Raw genomic sequence first — 13,689 nt, 5'->3', positions numbered from 1 at the left:
GCCTGCACTGCGTCGGCGCGTTGAACCCTGCAATCATCATCATGGTAGGCAAATACTTCCGCATTCTTGGCGAAAATGAACCATGCGGCGGAAAGGAAATGTTTGGAAATTGCAGCTGATTTTCACTGTTCTGTCTAGGCTTATTTATTCAACAAGTCGTAATCCGTGAAAGCAACATTTGACTCAAAGTCTTCGCCATTAACAAAGGCGTTAATCTGTTTCCAAGCTCACTCGCTAAACGATTCCCCACTGCACTAAAGTATGCTTCCGCACTTTGAAGGCGAAAGCCTGGCGATACTTAATAACAACTCGTTTACTGCTATACGTATTTGCACCTCTTTCTTCGCCTTCGTTTCTTTGTCGCGTGGCGTGAAAATTGCTTCAGCAAGCAGACTGGCACACAGCTTCCCTACAATCATGGTCCTGCGCGGCTGGTAGCCACCTGTTCTACTCACGTGCCATCACGTTAAGGTGTCACGTGGCACGCACTATTCTACAACTTCTACGCTACCCATTCATGGTTTCGTGAATTCTGTAAAGCGCGCACATTGCGCCTCAAAGCTTTCGATTACTGGCCATTTCCTCATGTATGTATGTGCCACGAAGAAAGGAACAACAACGACAACAACTTTTGTTTTACGCTTGCAACGTGAAAATCGTGCGGCTGTAAGGCACTCCGACGTTGATCAGGTGACAGTGCCCCACTAGTTCGCTCAGATCGTTATGTTGCTCCACGAAGTGTATGAAATGCAATGTAGCGAAACTGAATGGCTACACGATTTTAGCAGCCTCGCAACTTTAGGTGTTTTTAGCAGTTGTCCGGGGCCGATATAAGGTAGGGGGTTCTAAAACCCATAATATTTTGGGACGTATAAAATTCACGGTAATAGGGTAAAACAAGTGGAGATAGCCAATTGAATGTAATAGAGTAAACCAAGTGGAGATAGCCAGTTGGTGAAGCACCGGGCTGCTACTGTGCAGGCCCTGGTTCGAATACCATCGGATCACACAGGCGCTTTTCATCTACTTTTTACAGCGGAGGCCATGTTCGTGACCGGACAACAAAGACGACGACGTCAACGCTTTTTCGCAGAATGGGCCACGTAAGGCTTCCGTCTTAATATGTGAAGAGGACTGAGCCAGTATTTTTTTTTTCATTCACTGGTATATATAAGCATTGCGGCCATCAGTGCCTGAATTGTAACAAGCCTGCTTGAGGTCTTCACTCCCGTCACGCATTTGGCTGGTATCTCTATAGAAAGCTCGTTTTTGAAAGTGGATTTGGTCTGATTTGAGTGTGGGGTTTAACGGGCCGAAGCTGCACAGGCAATGAGGCGCGCCGCAGTGGAAGGCGCCTCCGGATTAATTTCGACCACCTGGGGATCTTGAGCGTGCGCTCAAATCTTGAACACACGGAGGGTGTTGTCGCTTTTCGTCTCCATCAGAAAAGCGGCCGCCGCGGCCGGGAATCGAACCTGCTCTCAATTGGGCTGAGCAGCACAACGCCGTAGCCACTGAGCCACCACGCGGGTGAAAGTGGATACTCTCGATAATTGGATAGGTGCCATATTAAAACTAAGCATATCGAGTTCTTCCAAATGGAAAAGCGAGCTGTAGGTACTTCCCCACGCATTTGAGTTACTTCTGCAGAGAATATTGGGCATTCTAATTTTTGCAAGCGTACATGAACGTCCCTAGTTATATTCTTTGAACAAGTTACTTGCCGCGAAAGGAGAGGCAATGCTTTAGCTGTGAGCAGCTGAAAACAACGAAAATCATTATGATCATGGTCTGCGTACGGCTTGCGCTGCACCCGCATCACATGTATTTATTTTCTCTACACCATATCTGCGAATGAGCTTCGCCCCTATGGCGACCGAGCATTGCTTACATACTAAGCATCGACCTGTTAAGCTCCGGCGCTATCCCCAATTTTTCTCCGTTCCTCCAAAAGGTGGCTCCAGATGAAAGGAAAGCGCGCACAACGCACGCACCTCCGTGTCCCGTGTGGCAAGCGACGGTGAGCCAGGCGACAGCGGTGCACCAGATGGTGCGGTGCAGCGCCGCGTAGCAGGACACCAGCACCGGATGCACGTCGAGCCCCGCTCGGAACGGGTACACGCCCCACAGCGACACTAGCGCGCACACCAGCGCACACAGCCACCCCAGCCACAGCGTGACCTGCGTAACAGAGACCACTCGTTATTGCACTCTGAATATATATCACATGGCCTGGCCTGCGCGCACGCAGATTTAAAGACGATAGTCTTTCTCGCGCTACTCAGACGCGAATATTTTGGTCTCTTTGTCTGTCCGCCCATCCGTCCGTCCGTCCGGCAAAACATTTTCAATAATAAATCTCGAAAGATGCCCCATATTTGTCAACGTTCTTCAGTAAAAGGATATCATTTGGCTTACTTCAGGAAGACCGTTAATACAGAGCTGGTGTTTTCACAGTAATATAATGAACAGTACACGTTCGCTCAATTTTTGTGAGAGCAAAAAAAAAAAAAAACGCGTTCAAAACAATATTTTAACCACAAAATATAAACAAGACTGCCGCCCGAGCCTTGCGCTCGTGGCTGGAGCACCAAGTCCCAACAGACCCAACAGATGGTGCGCCAGTAGTACGAACGGGGAAACTTGAACTCGAAAACCTCCAATGGGTGGACTGAGACAGGAGGGAAACAGCGTCAGAGGTGGGCGGATGAAATAGAAGAGGTAGTTACGTGGCAGGGACGTCAAAAGTCTCTCGACAACATCTGCAGCGACATGAGGAGATGCGTGGCCAATTTTTCTACGTGCGTTAATTTCAGCCAGACTATAGGCCACTCGAGCGAGCCTGTTTTTCCCGCACACCCACAGTTGCATACAGACAGCTCTTGCGCGCGGTGCGAGAAACTTTGCCGACAGATAATGACGACTGAGCTCGCCGTACCAAAGTTGAGCCTGGTGACAAAGTTCTAGATGAAAAAAAAATGGCGGAAGGCTACACCAAGCCGCTAGAAAAATATTTCACAAACGATTTCTGACATTTACATGACACGTTGACAAGGGCAGATTTTGGCGACCATGACTACATTGTTTGTTTGTCTATTTCTCTGATGGCGATGACAAGTCTATTTCATGGCCAGTGTATAAAGGCACCCACAAATGACGACGTATTTAATGGGAACGTGGCGCCGACAGTTCACGCCGCAAAAGACGCAATAGTTAGCAATGTGGTAGAAGAACACTCTTCTGGTGTGATCGGCGGTTAAAGGTCCCGTAGGCTTACCTCCGTGAAACCAAGGCGTCAATATTTCGCTGTACGCAGATGACATCTGCATCTGGGACTCAGGCAAAAACCGCCGAAACATTCGTGCCGTATTTCATGGAGCTATCCTGGCGATGCGAAAGTATACTTGAGATGCTGCGGGTTGATGTTTTCCCCTCAGAAGTGTGCAGCGATTGCGTTCACTCGGCGTGACGTCTCACGATATACGCTCAGTGGAGAAGGTACGCAAATACCCTATGTCAAATGCCATAAATTTCTCGGCGTCGTCTTTGACCACTCAATGTCTTGGACTCCCCATATTCGGCAGTTGAAAGAAAGGCTTTTGTCTTTTGTGCGCATTTTGCGCATGCTGAGTGGACAATCTTGGGGATGCTCCGTGTCCTCTCTTCTTGGACTCTATCAAGCGCTATTTCTCGGCCTTTTACGCTACAGCCTGCCGGCCCTGCATCAACTGTCTAAGGTCATAGATTCAGTGCTGTCGAGAGCTCTACGCGTGTGCCTGGGTCTTCCCAAATGCACGTCGACAATTGGAACACTGCGGGAAGCTCGGTGCCTCTCTGCGTCAGTGCTTCAACATCAAGAGTGCCTTCGAACGTCTCTACGCCACGTCACCCGGTGCCATGCGCATCATCTGGCAGCCATCACTGCATCGCATGTAAAAGACTTGCTTCCAGCAAATTTCCAGCCACCTGTGAAGCCAGCATTGCCACCGTGGATACTCGCACCATGGAATATAATAACGACAATTCCCGGAATAAGCAAAAAGTCGTCCATGCCCGCACCTGCACTGAAGTTTTTCACACTTGAGTATTTATTTACCGCGTACGCAAGCAACACCCACGTTTATGCGGACGGCTCAGTGACCGCAGAATCATCTGCCATTGGCGTGTGGATTCCGTCGGTCCAGTGCACAATCAGGAAAAAACTGAGCCATAAAACATCATCCACCGCTACTGAGCTAGCGGCTGTAAGGACTGCCCTTCATTTCATTGGTGCACATCATGCTCGACGATGGGTGATCTTCTTAGACTCACGGGGTGCTTTGCAAGCTCTAAGAAGGCTGTCCAACCACTGCAGTCAGCTTGTGTGTGAAATCAGTGGAATCCACAAAGCGGTAGTGCGCGCGGGCCATTACATCGCGCTTCAATGGCTTCCTGGTCATTCGGGAATAGAAGGAAATATAATATCTGATGCAGCCGCCAGCGCTGGCCACTCTCTGCGTAACACGACACAGCTTCCTTTCTCTCACGAGGATGGTTGTGCTCTTATCTATCGAACTGGTTGGAGTGAGCAAATGTTGAAGTGGCAGCACCCTCGCAGCGGATATCCACCTCTACATGGAATTGACCCTTTCTGTAAATACCGTGTTCCACCCGACCTAAGCAAAGCGTCTGAAGGTGTACTGCATCGTTTGCGTCTCAACGTGGCTTATACCCGAAGCTTCAAGTTCAAAATAAGGTGGAAGGATTCACCACTGTGCCCCACGTGCGCTGTGCGCGAGACTACCGAGCACTTGTGTATATGCCCGAGATTTTCCGCTGCGCGAGTTACAGCGGCGAGCTGCCTGTCTCGTGTTCGACGTGGAGCAAGCCTTCAGTTGTGTCACTTCCTTGGACCCTGGGACAACAACAATGACTCATATTTAGGGACGAAAATTCTTCTGCGTTTTTTGCGAGATTCAGGACTAGACAAAACTTTGTAAATCTTCCATTGTGCGCATGGCTACGTCTGTACGCGTTTGCGTCGTCATGTACGCTTTGACTCCTTTTTTTTTTGTTAGGCGCTCTGCGCTTCCTGGGCTCCATTCGCTCAATTTTTTTTCTTTTACTTAACTTTATTTCGAGTTTTTTCCTTGCACTTCATTGCGTGCCATTTTTATTTAACTTTAGTTTTCTTTCTATTGCTGCTTTCCCGATCTCTCACATTCACTTCACTGCATTGTAATCATCCCCATCTGGCGTAGCAAGCACTGCCGCTAGCAGAGCTGACCTCTCCAGCCCACATTAAAGAGTTCTCTCTCTCTCTCTTTCTCACCTCGCTTCGAAAGGACATACAGCGAGGCTACTGCAAGGCCATTCTAGGCCAGGTGATTTAAGGTCATTCGAGACCACCGCAAAACGATCTTCTTCTAAAGTGTCTGTCATTGGTGAGACGGCTGGCGTTGAATTCTGCCCTAACATGGTTGGCCTCGGTACACCTGATGGCAGGTGGTGAAGCTTTTGAAGGCTCGCGAGCCTTTGAGACCTGCCGCGGTCAGATGTGCGATGATTCACCACTTTCGCGTAGAAAAGCAACGCCTCAAATCCTTCTCATTTGCAGATTCGCCGATATTCCAAATCGCATATTACTGCAAACTTACGAACGAAAATTGTTTGGTCCCCCTTTCTGTGCCTTCTCATCGTGTAGTCCTCGCTAACGACTTCAGTGTTGCGCACGGTTCTGAAGGTGCGTAGTGAGTAACGAATGGATCCTACAGCTGGAGGAAGACTGAATGGCGCAAAGAATGTATGTAAACAACTCGTCACAGAAAAGCTCTTGCTAAGACGAAATTACGACCTACGTCGTGGTCGATTGAATCTCGCTGGAGACGATAAGATGGGCCAAGCGGCGAAACGAGTGTCAGGAATGCGGAAAGCATACAGCATGGGCAGAAATAATATTTTGTGCAACATATTGTAACCATATCATTTACGCTTCGATCTCTTTTCTAGGGGCAAATTAGGAGCGTTAAAAATAGGCATCCATTACCTGCTATGCTCGCTTAATTTGAAGCTATTTGTAAGAATGCTAGACGTAAATTCTTCATCTTTCTATCTGCCTGATACTTTAAGGGGACCCTGCAACACTTCCGATAAACGCTTTCAGTCTTTCCTTCACGTCTGGAATCATTGTGAAAGCTATATATAGTTATCACCAGCACAAAACGGCATTGCATGATTTGCTCGTCGCAGCAGATCCGCCTTCCGCTTGTGCTTTGCATTTGTGGATATTTTAAGTGGCTATCGAATGTGTCCATTGCTGCAGCTGAATTAAAGCCGGCCTCCGCACCGCTGTAATGACGTAATTAGAGCGCTCGAAGAGCCCAACGCCAAGAACGTCAAGACCCGGAAAGAGAGAAAAAAATTTTCAGCAAGTTTTTAAAGCAGCCATGAAGAGAAAATACAACTTCGTTTAATTTGAAAGAACTAGGATTCAGTATCTCACTCAGCTCCATTAGAGCCACAAAAGATGCTTTTTAACGAAAAAAAAGCAAGAAGTATTTAAAAACTTTCAAATTTTGCGCCACAGTGACGTGTTATGAGCAAGAATGACGTCACACGGCCCAACAATAAATCATAATTTTCAGTGCGTTAACTGCACGTTAGCATTCAAGTGATGCGGTGAAATGGAACTAGAGGCCCCTTTACAGACGTCCAGTCTTGTGTCGTCGCGACAGGTCAGTTAGGCGGCCGCCAATTGCACAAACAAGGTTCCGTGACGTCATAGAAAAGTTGCGGGAAATCGCCTGGGGGGTCGCGACTGCTTCACACGTTTTCTTTCATATCTCCGTTATTTGTTCGAAGATGGCGATGATATTGGTATCATTGTTATCGGGACTAAGCGGTCTTTCTAATAAACCCAACTTGTATTTTGTCTTCATGGCTCCTTTAAGTTACCTGATGGGCATAGAGAAGTAATTTTTGGCTGAGGTAATTTGTGAAATCCTCTGGTAAGTGCTGGATGTGCTTGTTGATTATGCTCTGAAAGTTTTTCGGATTTAAAAGAAGGTTAAAAAAGTGTTCCTGGGTCGCTTTAAAAGGTCTCATCGAAGTTACCAGCAGGTAACTACCGTTTTCAACCCCACGGAACCGGTTCTAGGAACATTGAGCTCATCACGCAGATTCATCGAAAGCATATCCACAGTGCGTTAATAGAGGAAAACAAGGACATATATGCGCGAACACGGGCATATATGCGCAAACAAAAAGTGAGCGGTCATGCAAAATGTCCAGGCCACATAATTCTCCCCTACCTGCGTCTAGTTCGTGCTCTTCCCAGCTTAACTAGCACTCGATTGTAAATTTTTCAAGCCCTCATCATGTTCCAAGTTGCAGCACGAACAAGCTTGTTTACGAATGAGTATAGCCGTGAAGGGAGGGACTCACCCGGCCCAGCGTGATGCCCTTGTTCTTGACGATGTAGTAGCCACACAGGAGGCCCACGCAGAAAGGACCGAAGTGTGTGAACGGTTGAAAGTACACCAGGTTCAGCTGTTGGACAGCCTTGCTAAGGGCGGGAGGAAGCAAACGGGCCGCGAAATGAGGGAAACGGAAACGTGGATACCGTTAAACAAATCGGCCGCGTTGAGGGCTACTTCGTCTATCTACGTCACCCATAAAAGCATACGCATGCTGGAAACTCTCAAAGCGGCCTGCTCTGTATGCCACGGAATGGAGAAGGGACGACAACTTATATAATAATGTTACAAAGTGGCTTACTTCGCTCCGGTTGCTACATGCAGCGAGAAAGTGAACATACAACTCCAGAAGCCCACGTTAGCCAGTGAAATACTCAACCCGAAAGTACCTCTAGTCTTTCGCGAACCTGCAGGTTCATGCGCGATCTCGGCACACCTTACAAGACCCACAAAACGTAACTGTCGCAGTTATCTCCGCTGCAGGTTTTCTTCCCGCCGCCAGTGAAGACGACGCGATCAACAATCTGCGTGCGTACCTCCATTCTGAGGTCATGAGCAGCAGGGCTGGCGGTAAGTCGAAGAGGTAGGTGATGAGGCCCACGGCCAGACAGGAAGCCAAGCACAGCGCCACCAGAAATGCCAGGCCAAAGGAGGAACACCTGCGCACGAAAGGTGAGCGCGCTCGACGGACTTGGCCGCGCAGCACAAAACGGTGGCGAGTTCGATCGGGGTTAAGGGGGGTTTATTTTTCGTTGTTTCTTGGAACAGTTAAAACCTTTTTGCGCACACTTTTCTTTGCTTGAAGTTTTTTTTTCTGTGCGCTGTGGTCTAAATTAATCCGTAGCCTTCCACTACACCGGGTATCATAGCCTGGTGCAGCTTTGGCGCTGAGCGCTGCACTATTACGGAACTTGCCGGTGCATCATTAAACGCCATAATACGACATCACCCACGTAACTTAACGAGTATAGCTGATATTTCCGCGTCACATTGGTTCGTGGGAACATAGAACAGTAGGTGAACTGCAACTGTGCCCTCAGTGGGACATTTCCCCCGTTCATGCCACGGCTGATTAGACGCTCTACTAAGCCAAGCTACAAAAACTTAAGTATCCAAATTTATCTTTTTCTGTAATTCCAAAGGATTTCATTCGCATTGCAGATGTTAGCGGATTAAAATGCGCGTTCATTATCATAGATATTGTGCCTTCAACGTACCTGTCTGTATTCTATGTACTGTATGTATCTATACTGCTCGTTTCACAAAATAAACACACAAGCTGAAACAATTTCGTCCGTCTGCCGTCTTCATACCAAATGATGGCCGCGCAAATACTTTGCGGGTTTTCGAATTACTGCTCACCACGGTTAACATCCCGTCCAGCCATTTCACGAAACTAGTGCTCTGAGGGTACAGCCACGTGGAAGACAAACAGTAAGAATAGCAACAGTATAGTATTAGCAGCAACAGTAATGTTAAGACTTGCTGCACCAGACGCAGCAACACATGGCTACACTCATGCCTTTGTAACTGTCAACTAATATTGCTAGCGTTCAAGTTTCCACATTTAGCGTCGCTGCGAAATCAGATGAGAAGGTTACATAAGCCTACAATTAAAATTATTCGGGTCAAAATCACGACAGCTTGATTGAAATGTTAGTGAACATGAGAGAAAATATTGGGATTTTATTCAACGTATCTTGTTTTTTTTTTAAATAAATTGCAAGACTCGCCTAGCAAAAACTTCGTGGGGAAGAGGGGGGTAGGGGGTGGGAAGGGGGGGGGGGGCTTCACACTTACTTGTAAATAAAAAGCATCAGAGGTAATGCCAAGACGAAGAATTGCATGTTCACTGCCTGGAACCAGGTGTGCAGAAGACACTGCGAGAGGAGGAGGTAATTATCAATCACATATGTTCTAAAAAAAAGCTCATGATTATATCAGGAATTTCACTTCCATTTCTTGTATTTCTCATTTACGTAAGCAAAACTTCCGATGCTCCATGGGTCTTTAAAGGAGCCATGAAGAGAAAACACAAGTTTGGTTCATTCGAAAGATTGCCTCGTTAGAACCATAGCGACACCACTTATAACGCAAACTTCGCTCAAATAAGCTACATAATTAGGAAAAAAGGAAATGACCATGCGACCCACCAGCTCATTTTCCGCAACAGAACCTATGCCGTCACATGGGCTAAGCTCTGCGATTGGCGGAGGCCGGCAAAAGCAAACGCATGTTAGGCAGGGCTTACAGCTTGCATAGCGAGCTAAATGCCCGTGAAACATACTGCACATTCTTTTTATGACAAAGAACGGTGGAGGAAACGGTTGAAGGTCCGAACGAACTCGCAAGCGTGTGCGCCAATGCATACGAAACTAGCGCCGCGGCCGAGCTCGACATCTCGCCGTCGCGCAGACGAATTTTCGGGTTCGAGGCTCTTCGGGGCCAACGAACCGTTCCAGCACGCACAGCCGCGACCTTGCTTCGTATCGTAATCCCTTCACAGGAGGTTGGCCGTCATATCGCCAACCAGCAAAGGTAAAAATAGAAACGAGGGGAGTAAGGAACAGCAAGAAGCGACGAGATAGTGCCAGTCGTCGCGTAAGTTTCGAATGGTGTTGGCTTGCTGCTGTCGTTACGAGCTCGTTTCCAGTTTACAACCACTGAAAACTTCAGTTTGTTCAGTTACGGCAGGGACCCTTACGTTAGCTCACTCCTGGGACATGCTGGCGCTCGTCGCCGACTTCGTCAAATCGCTCTGACCTTGGGGAAAAAAATGCCGTAAACACCGCGCATTGACGTTCGTATCTTTCTGGTCGAAGCAGAGAGCTCGCGCGAACGGCTTTCCATACACGACACCGGCCAACTGGCATAAGTGATACTGCTACTGAAATTGAACTATTATTAACCGTAATCAAAATACGGCACATACGTACCAGTCTATATTCGTCCGTCGCGACGGGGCTGACGAGGCAGCGGTGCCGACGGCTGGGCGTTCGTCTGTTGTGGCTATCGCGGAATGGTCGCTTTCCCGTCCACCGCGTATCCCACAACTCTTGCCGCTCGTGCACTTAGAAGCATTGAGCGTTTTTGTGGTGTGAGGTTGTTAAATGCAAGCCCGAGCTCCTCGGCGAGAGTTTTGTTCTCCGGATCAGGCGATTCCATGACTAGGGCTGCGGGTGCACTAGGTTTTACTAGTATTTTTAAAATGGCCGCCGTCTCGATCGACTCCCGCGTGTGGGTGCTATATGGAGTCGACATACTAAGTATCTGTTTCATGGACCGGCTCTATGACGCCATTGTACGCGTCACGGAATGTTCAATTTTAGCGGGAGATTTAAAATTTTGGCTTAAATTGCCTTATTTCTGAGTGAATAAAGCATCATTTGCTTCCGGGAAAGCGCTTGGGGTACTATGAAACACCTAATCTTTCGAATAAAACAAACTTTTGTTTTCTCTTCATGGCTCCTTTAAAGCGTCAGGCGTATCATAGCGCGAAACGTTCGTGTGTATGCGTTTGTTTGTTTGTTTGTTTGTTTGTTTGTTTGTTTGTTTGTTTGCTTGCTTGCTTGCTTGCTTGTTTGTTTGTTTGTTTGTTTGTTTGTTTGTTTGTTTGTTTGTGTTCTTGCTTTTACTTGGGTCCGCACTGCTTTATTTGAAATGTTTCTCAAAGACTTGCCCCTGTTCATTCGCACCGGTCATTCCAACGCTCACACCGCCCTCTCTTCATCGTCGTTTGTAGGGCTTGGTGATAGTGCCCTTTTTTTCCGTTCTCCCGCAGTGCGAGTACGCGGCGCGTGCGGGACGTCGAACGGGCACGTCTAAACATCCCCCGTGTATGCAGCTTTCATTCAGCTCCTCGGGGCGGTGCTAGTCGTACACGCGAGTGTATACAAAAGCAGAAAGACAAGACAATAAATGTGTGTTCGTACTTCTCGTCACGATGACTACGAATCATGAGAATAAAGGAGTTCGCACATTTGCTCTAAACTTTGTGTCCGCTCAGCTTCGCTGGTCATCTACCTGCACACAGTGAAATGGAGCAAGATTTTTTAAAGCGAAAGCTTTCTCAGAGGGACCAACGGCATCTGTCAAAAAACTAACGCATTTCCCCATAGACCGGTTGGTCGACCGAAAAGCTGTGATAAGATCTCTGGACACACGGCGCGTGCGTGAAACCGGGGTTCCACGGTGTCGAAACGGTTACTTGAAAATCGCCAAAAAGGGACGGCTCTAGATAAGACAATGCATGCGTCGAACATGAACAAGTAGTACAATAGTACACCTTTCTCTCATCAACCACGTATCGGTATAGATTTAGATCCTTAGCTCGCCCTTACGACCCATTCCCTCAACTCTCCCACAGCGAAATATGGAGAGAGCCGTTGAGTAGCTGTAACCAGGGGATTCGGACATGGTACGAAGAGCTACCGAAGTCGCGGTTGCCCTTCGCCCAGCCGCTACAACCCTCAGCAACCATGGCTGAAATAAAAGTCTCTCTCTCTCTCTCTCTCTCTCTCTCTCTCTCTCTCTCTCTCTCTCTCTCTCTCTCTCTCTCTCTCTCTCTCTCTCTCTCTCTCTCTCTCTCTCTCGGCTGCGTTTACTTAGTGCGCGAAAAATCGTCGCATGGGTTTGTTCTTTGTTTGCGATTTGGTTCTTTGAAGGTTTGACAGTCGATTAGACGCACCTCCAGCGAAGGTTGGATGCCGCCCTTTTAACGCAACGTGGATGTCAGAAAGCCATCGCGCTTCTCTCGACTTTCTTTGGGACGGGATGGTAAAATTTTTGTGTGTACCTGAGTAATTGGTTAGAGTTAGAGCTTACATCATTTAGGGAAGGGGTCTGTTTCAGCATAGTGCTGCCGTAAGTTGCCCTGGGAAAAGTAAATAATTTTTTAACGCACGGCATTAAACTCGAATCACGTCTGCACATTTCGAGAACCGTATGCCCAACTAATTTTAACACGAAAGTGTTTTATTCCCGGATACACGAAGATTTCGCTGACGTCATAATCGTCACGGAAGCGACGCCAATACAACGAAGCAAGCGGCCTGTAAAGGGTGCACCCCTGCGCACAGGGTCTTCTTGCGGGGAAACAGCCTTTAATACTAAAGAGTACGTTATGCTTAGGGTGGTTCGTTTTTGGGTTTTATATTTTAACACGAAAGTGTTTTATGCCGGGATACGCCAAGATTTCACTCACGTCATATCCTTCACGGAAATGACGCCAGTGCACCTTTGCCGAAGCGACCCGCCAGCATGACGTCGCTTGCCAAGCACACCCACAAGACAGCCGCCGACCCGAAAATCACGCTCAGCTGCAGATTTCGCTGCACATTTCCCTTTCGTGTTTCACTGATTCCTATGACAGAGGAATCAACCACAGTTTTTTGAGTAACCAGCACACAAGGGAAGGGAAGAGAAAAGAGGCTCTGCACTTAGCTCGGGGTGGAGGTTATGTGCGTGTGTGAATCGGGGTCGCAATTACATGGCCCAGTTTTTTTCACAAGTCATGCATCCAGTCGTTTTTGCGCTTCTGAAGCATAACCCCACACACTGAGTCTGAGTCGCCTACTGGTGAAGCGGCTAAGTGCCACAAAGCGCGATTCCTCGACAGAGAGCCATCCGAAACGCAAGCAGAGAGACACTTGCCATCTTGTCGTAGGGCAGGTAGTTGCTGACGTAGAGTACGTTGCTCCACCAGGAGTTTGCGCAGTTGTTGAGCAATGGGTTCATGATCTCGTGCCACAGCGGCCCCGAGCCGAGCAGCGGCATCAGCGAGAAAGATGACAGCACCAGCATGTACGAAGGCGTCATCCTGCAGTGTGGTCACATAACATCAGCACAGTGTTAATAAAAATAAATGCGCCTCCAGTTTGACAGGGGTAGGTGCAGCTGCATTTGCCCAAATGTTGGGTAGACGTAGTGGCTTCGGATTCAGATGCACTTGGTGACGAATCCTGCTATTTCTAAACAGATGTGTAGATAGAAGAAGAAAGGGCACCCCTAGTCCATCCCCTGCTGTGCGGATGGTCACGAAAAAGGGCGGGGAGAGGGTTGCAATGCTACTGCATTCTTTCTGCGAGACTTGAATACGGCGATGGACAGTTGCCGGTTATCGCCCAGTATTACAGCGAAGCTATCTCACTGTTGGCGTGTGCCTCGTGGGAAACGCACTCCAGGAGAGCCAACTTTCTCTGACGACGATGACGATCTTAGGCGAAGTGAAATAAAA

General features: G+C 48.0%; 1 protein-coding gene across 1 annotated transcript in view; it reads right to left on the bottom strand.

Moving 5' to 3' along the window:
• LOC144143898 (nose resistant to fluoxetine protein 6-like) overlaps positions 1 to 13,689 on the bottom strand; it is a 100,812-nt gene that overhangs the window by 20,026 nt on the left and 67,097 nt on the right. Inside the window, exons 10-14 of the mRNA XM_077675482.1 lie at positions 13,107 to 13,272; positions 9,255 to 9,334; positions 7,991 to 8,113; positions 7,423 to 7,543; positions 1,995 to 2,181 (exon numbers count right to left, since the gene is read on the bottom strand). Coding sequence (XP_077531608.1) covers positions 1,995 to 2,181; positions 7,423 to 7,543; positions 7,991 to 8,113; positions 9,255 to 9,334; positions 13,107 to 13,272 — 677 coding nt within the window. The remainder of the gene's footprint in view (positions 1 to 1,994; positions 2,182 to 7,422; positions 7,544 to 7,990; positions 8,114 to 9,254; positions 9,335 to 13,106; positions 13,273 to 13,689) is intronic.

This window comes from Haemaphysalis longicornis, unplaced genomic scaffold (assembly GCF_048455015.1).
Source record: "Haemaphysalis longicornis isolate Haplotype H1 unplaced genomic scaffold, Haemaphysalis longicornis Haplotype H1 scaffold_1, whole genome shotgun sequence".
In the NCBI taxonomy this organism is placed as follows: domain Eukaryota; kingdom Metazoa; phylum Arthropoda; class Arachnida; order Ixodida; family Ixodidae; genus Haemaphysalis; species Haemaphysalis longicornis.
This window is presented reverse-complemented; position numbering and strand designations above follow the sequence as displayed.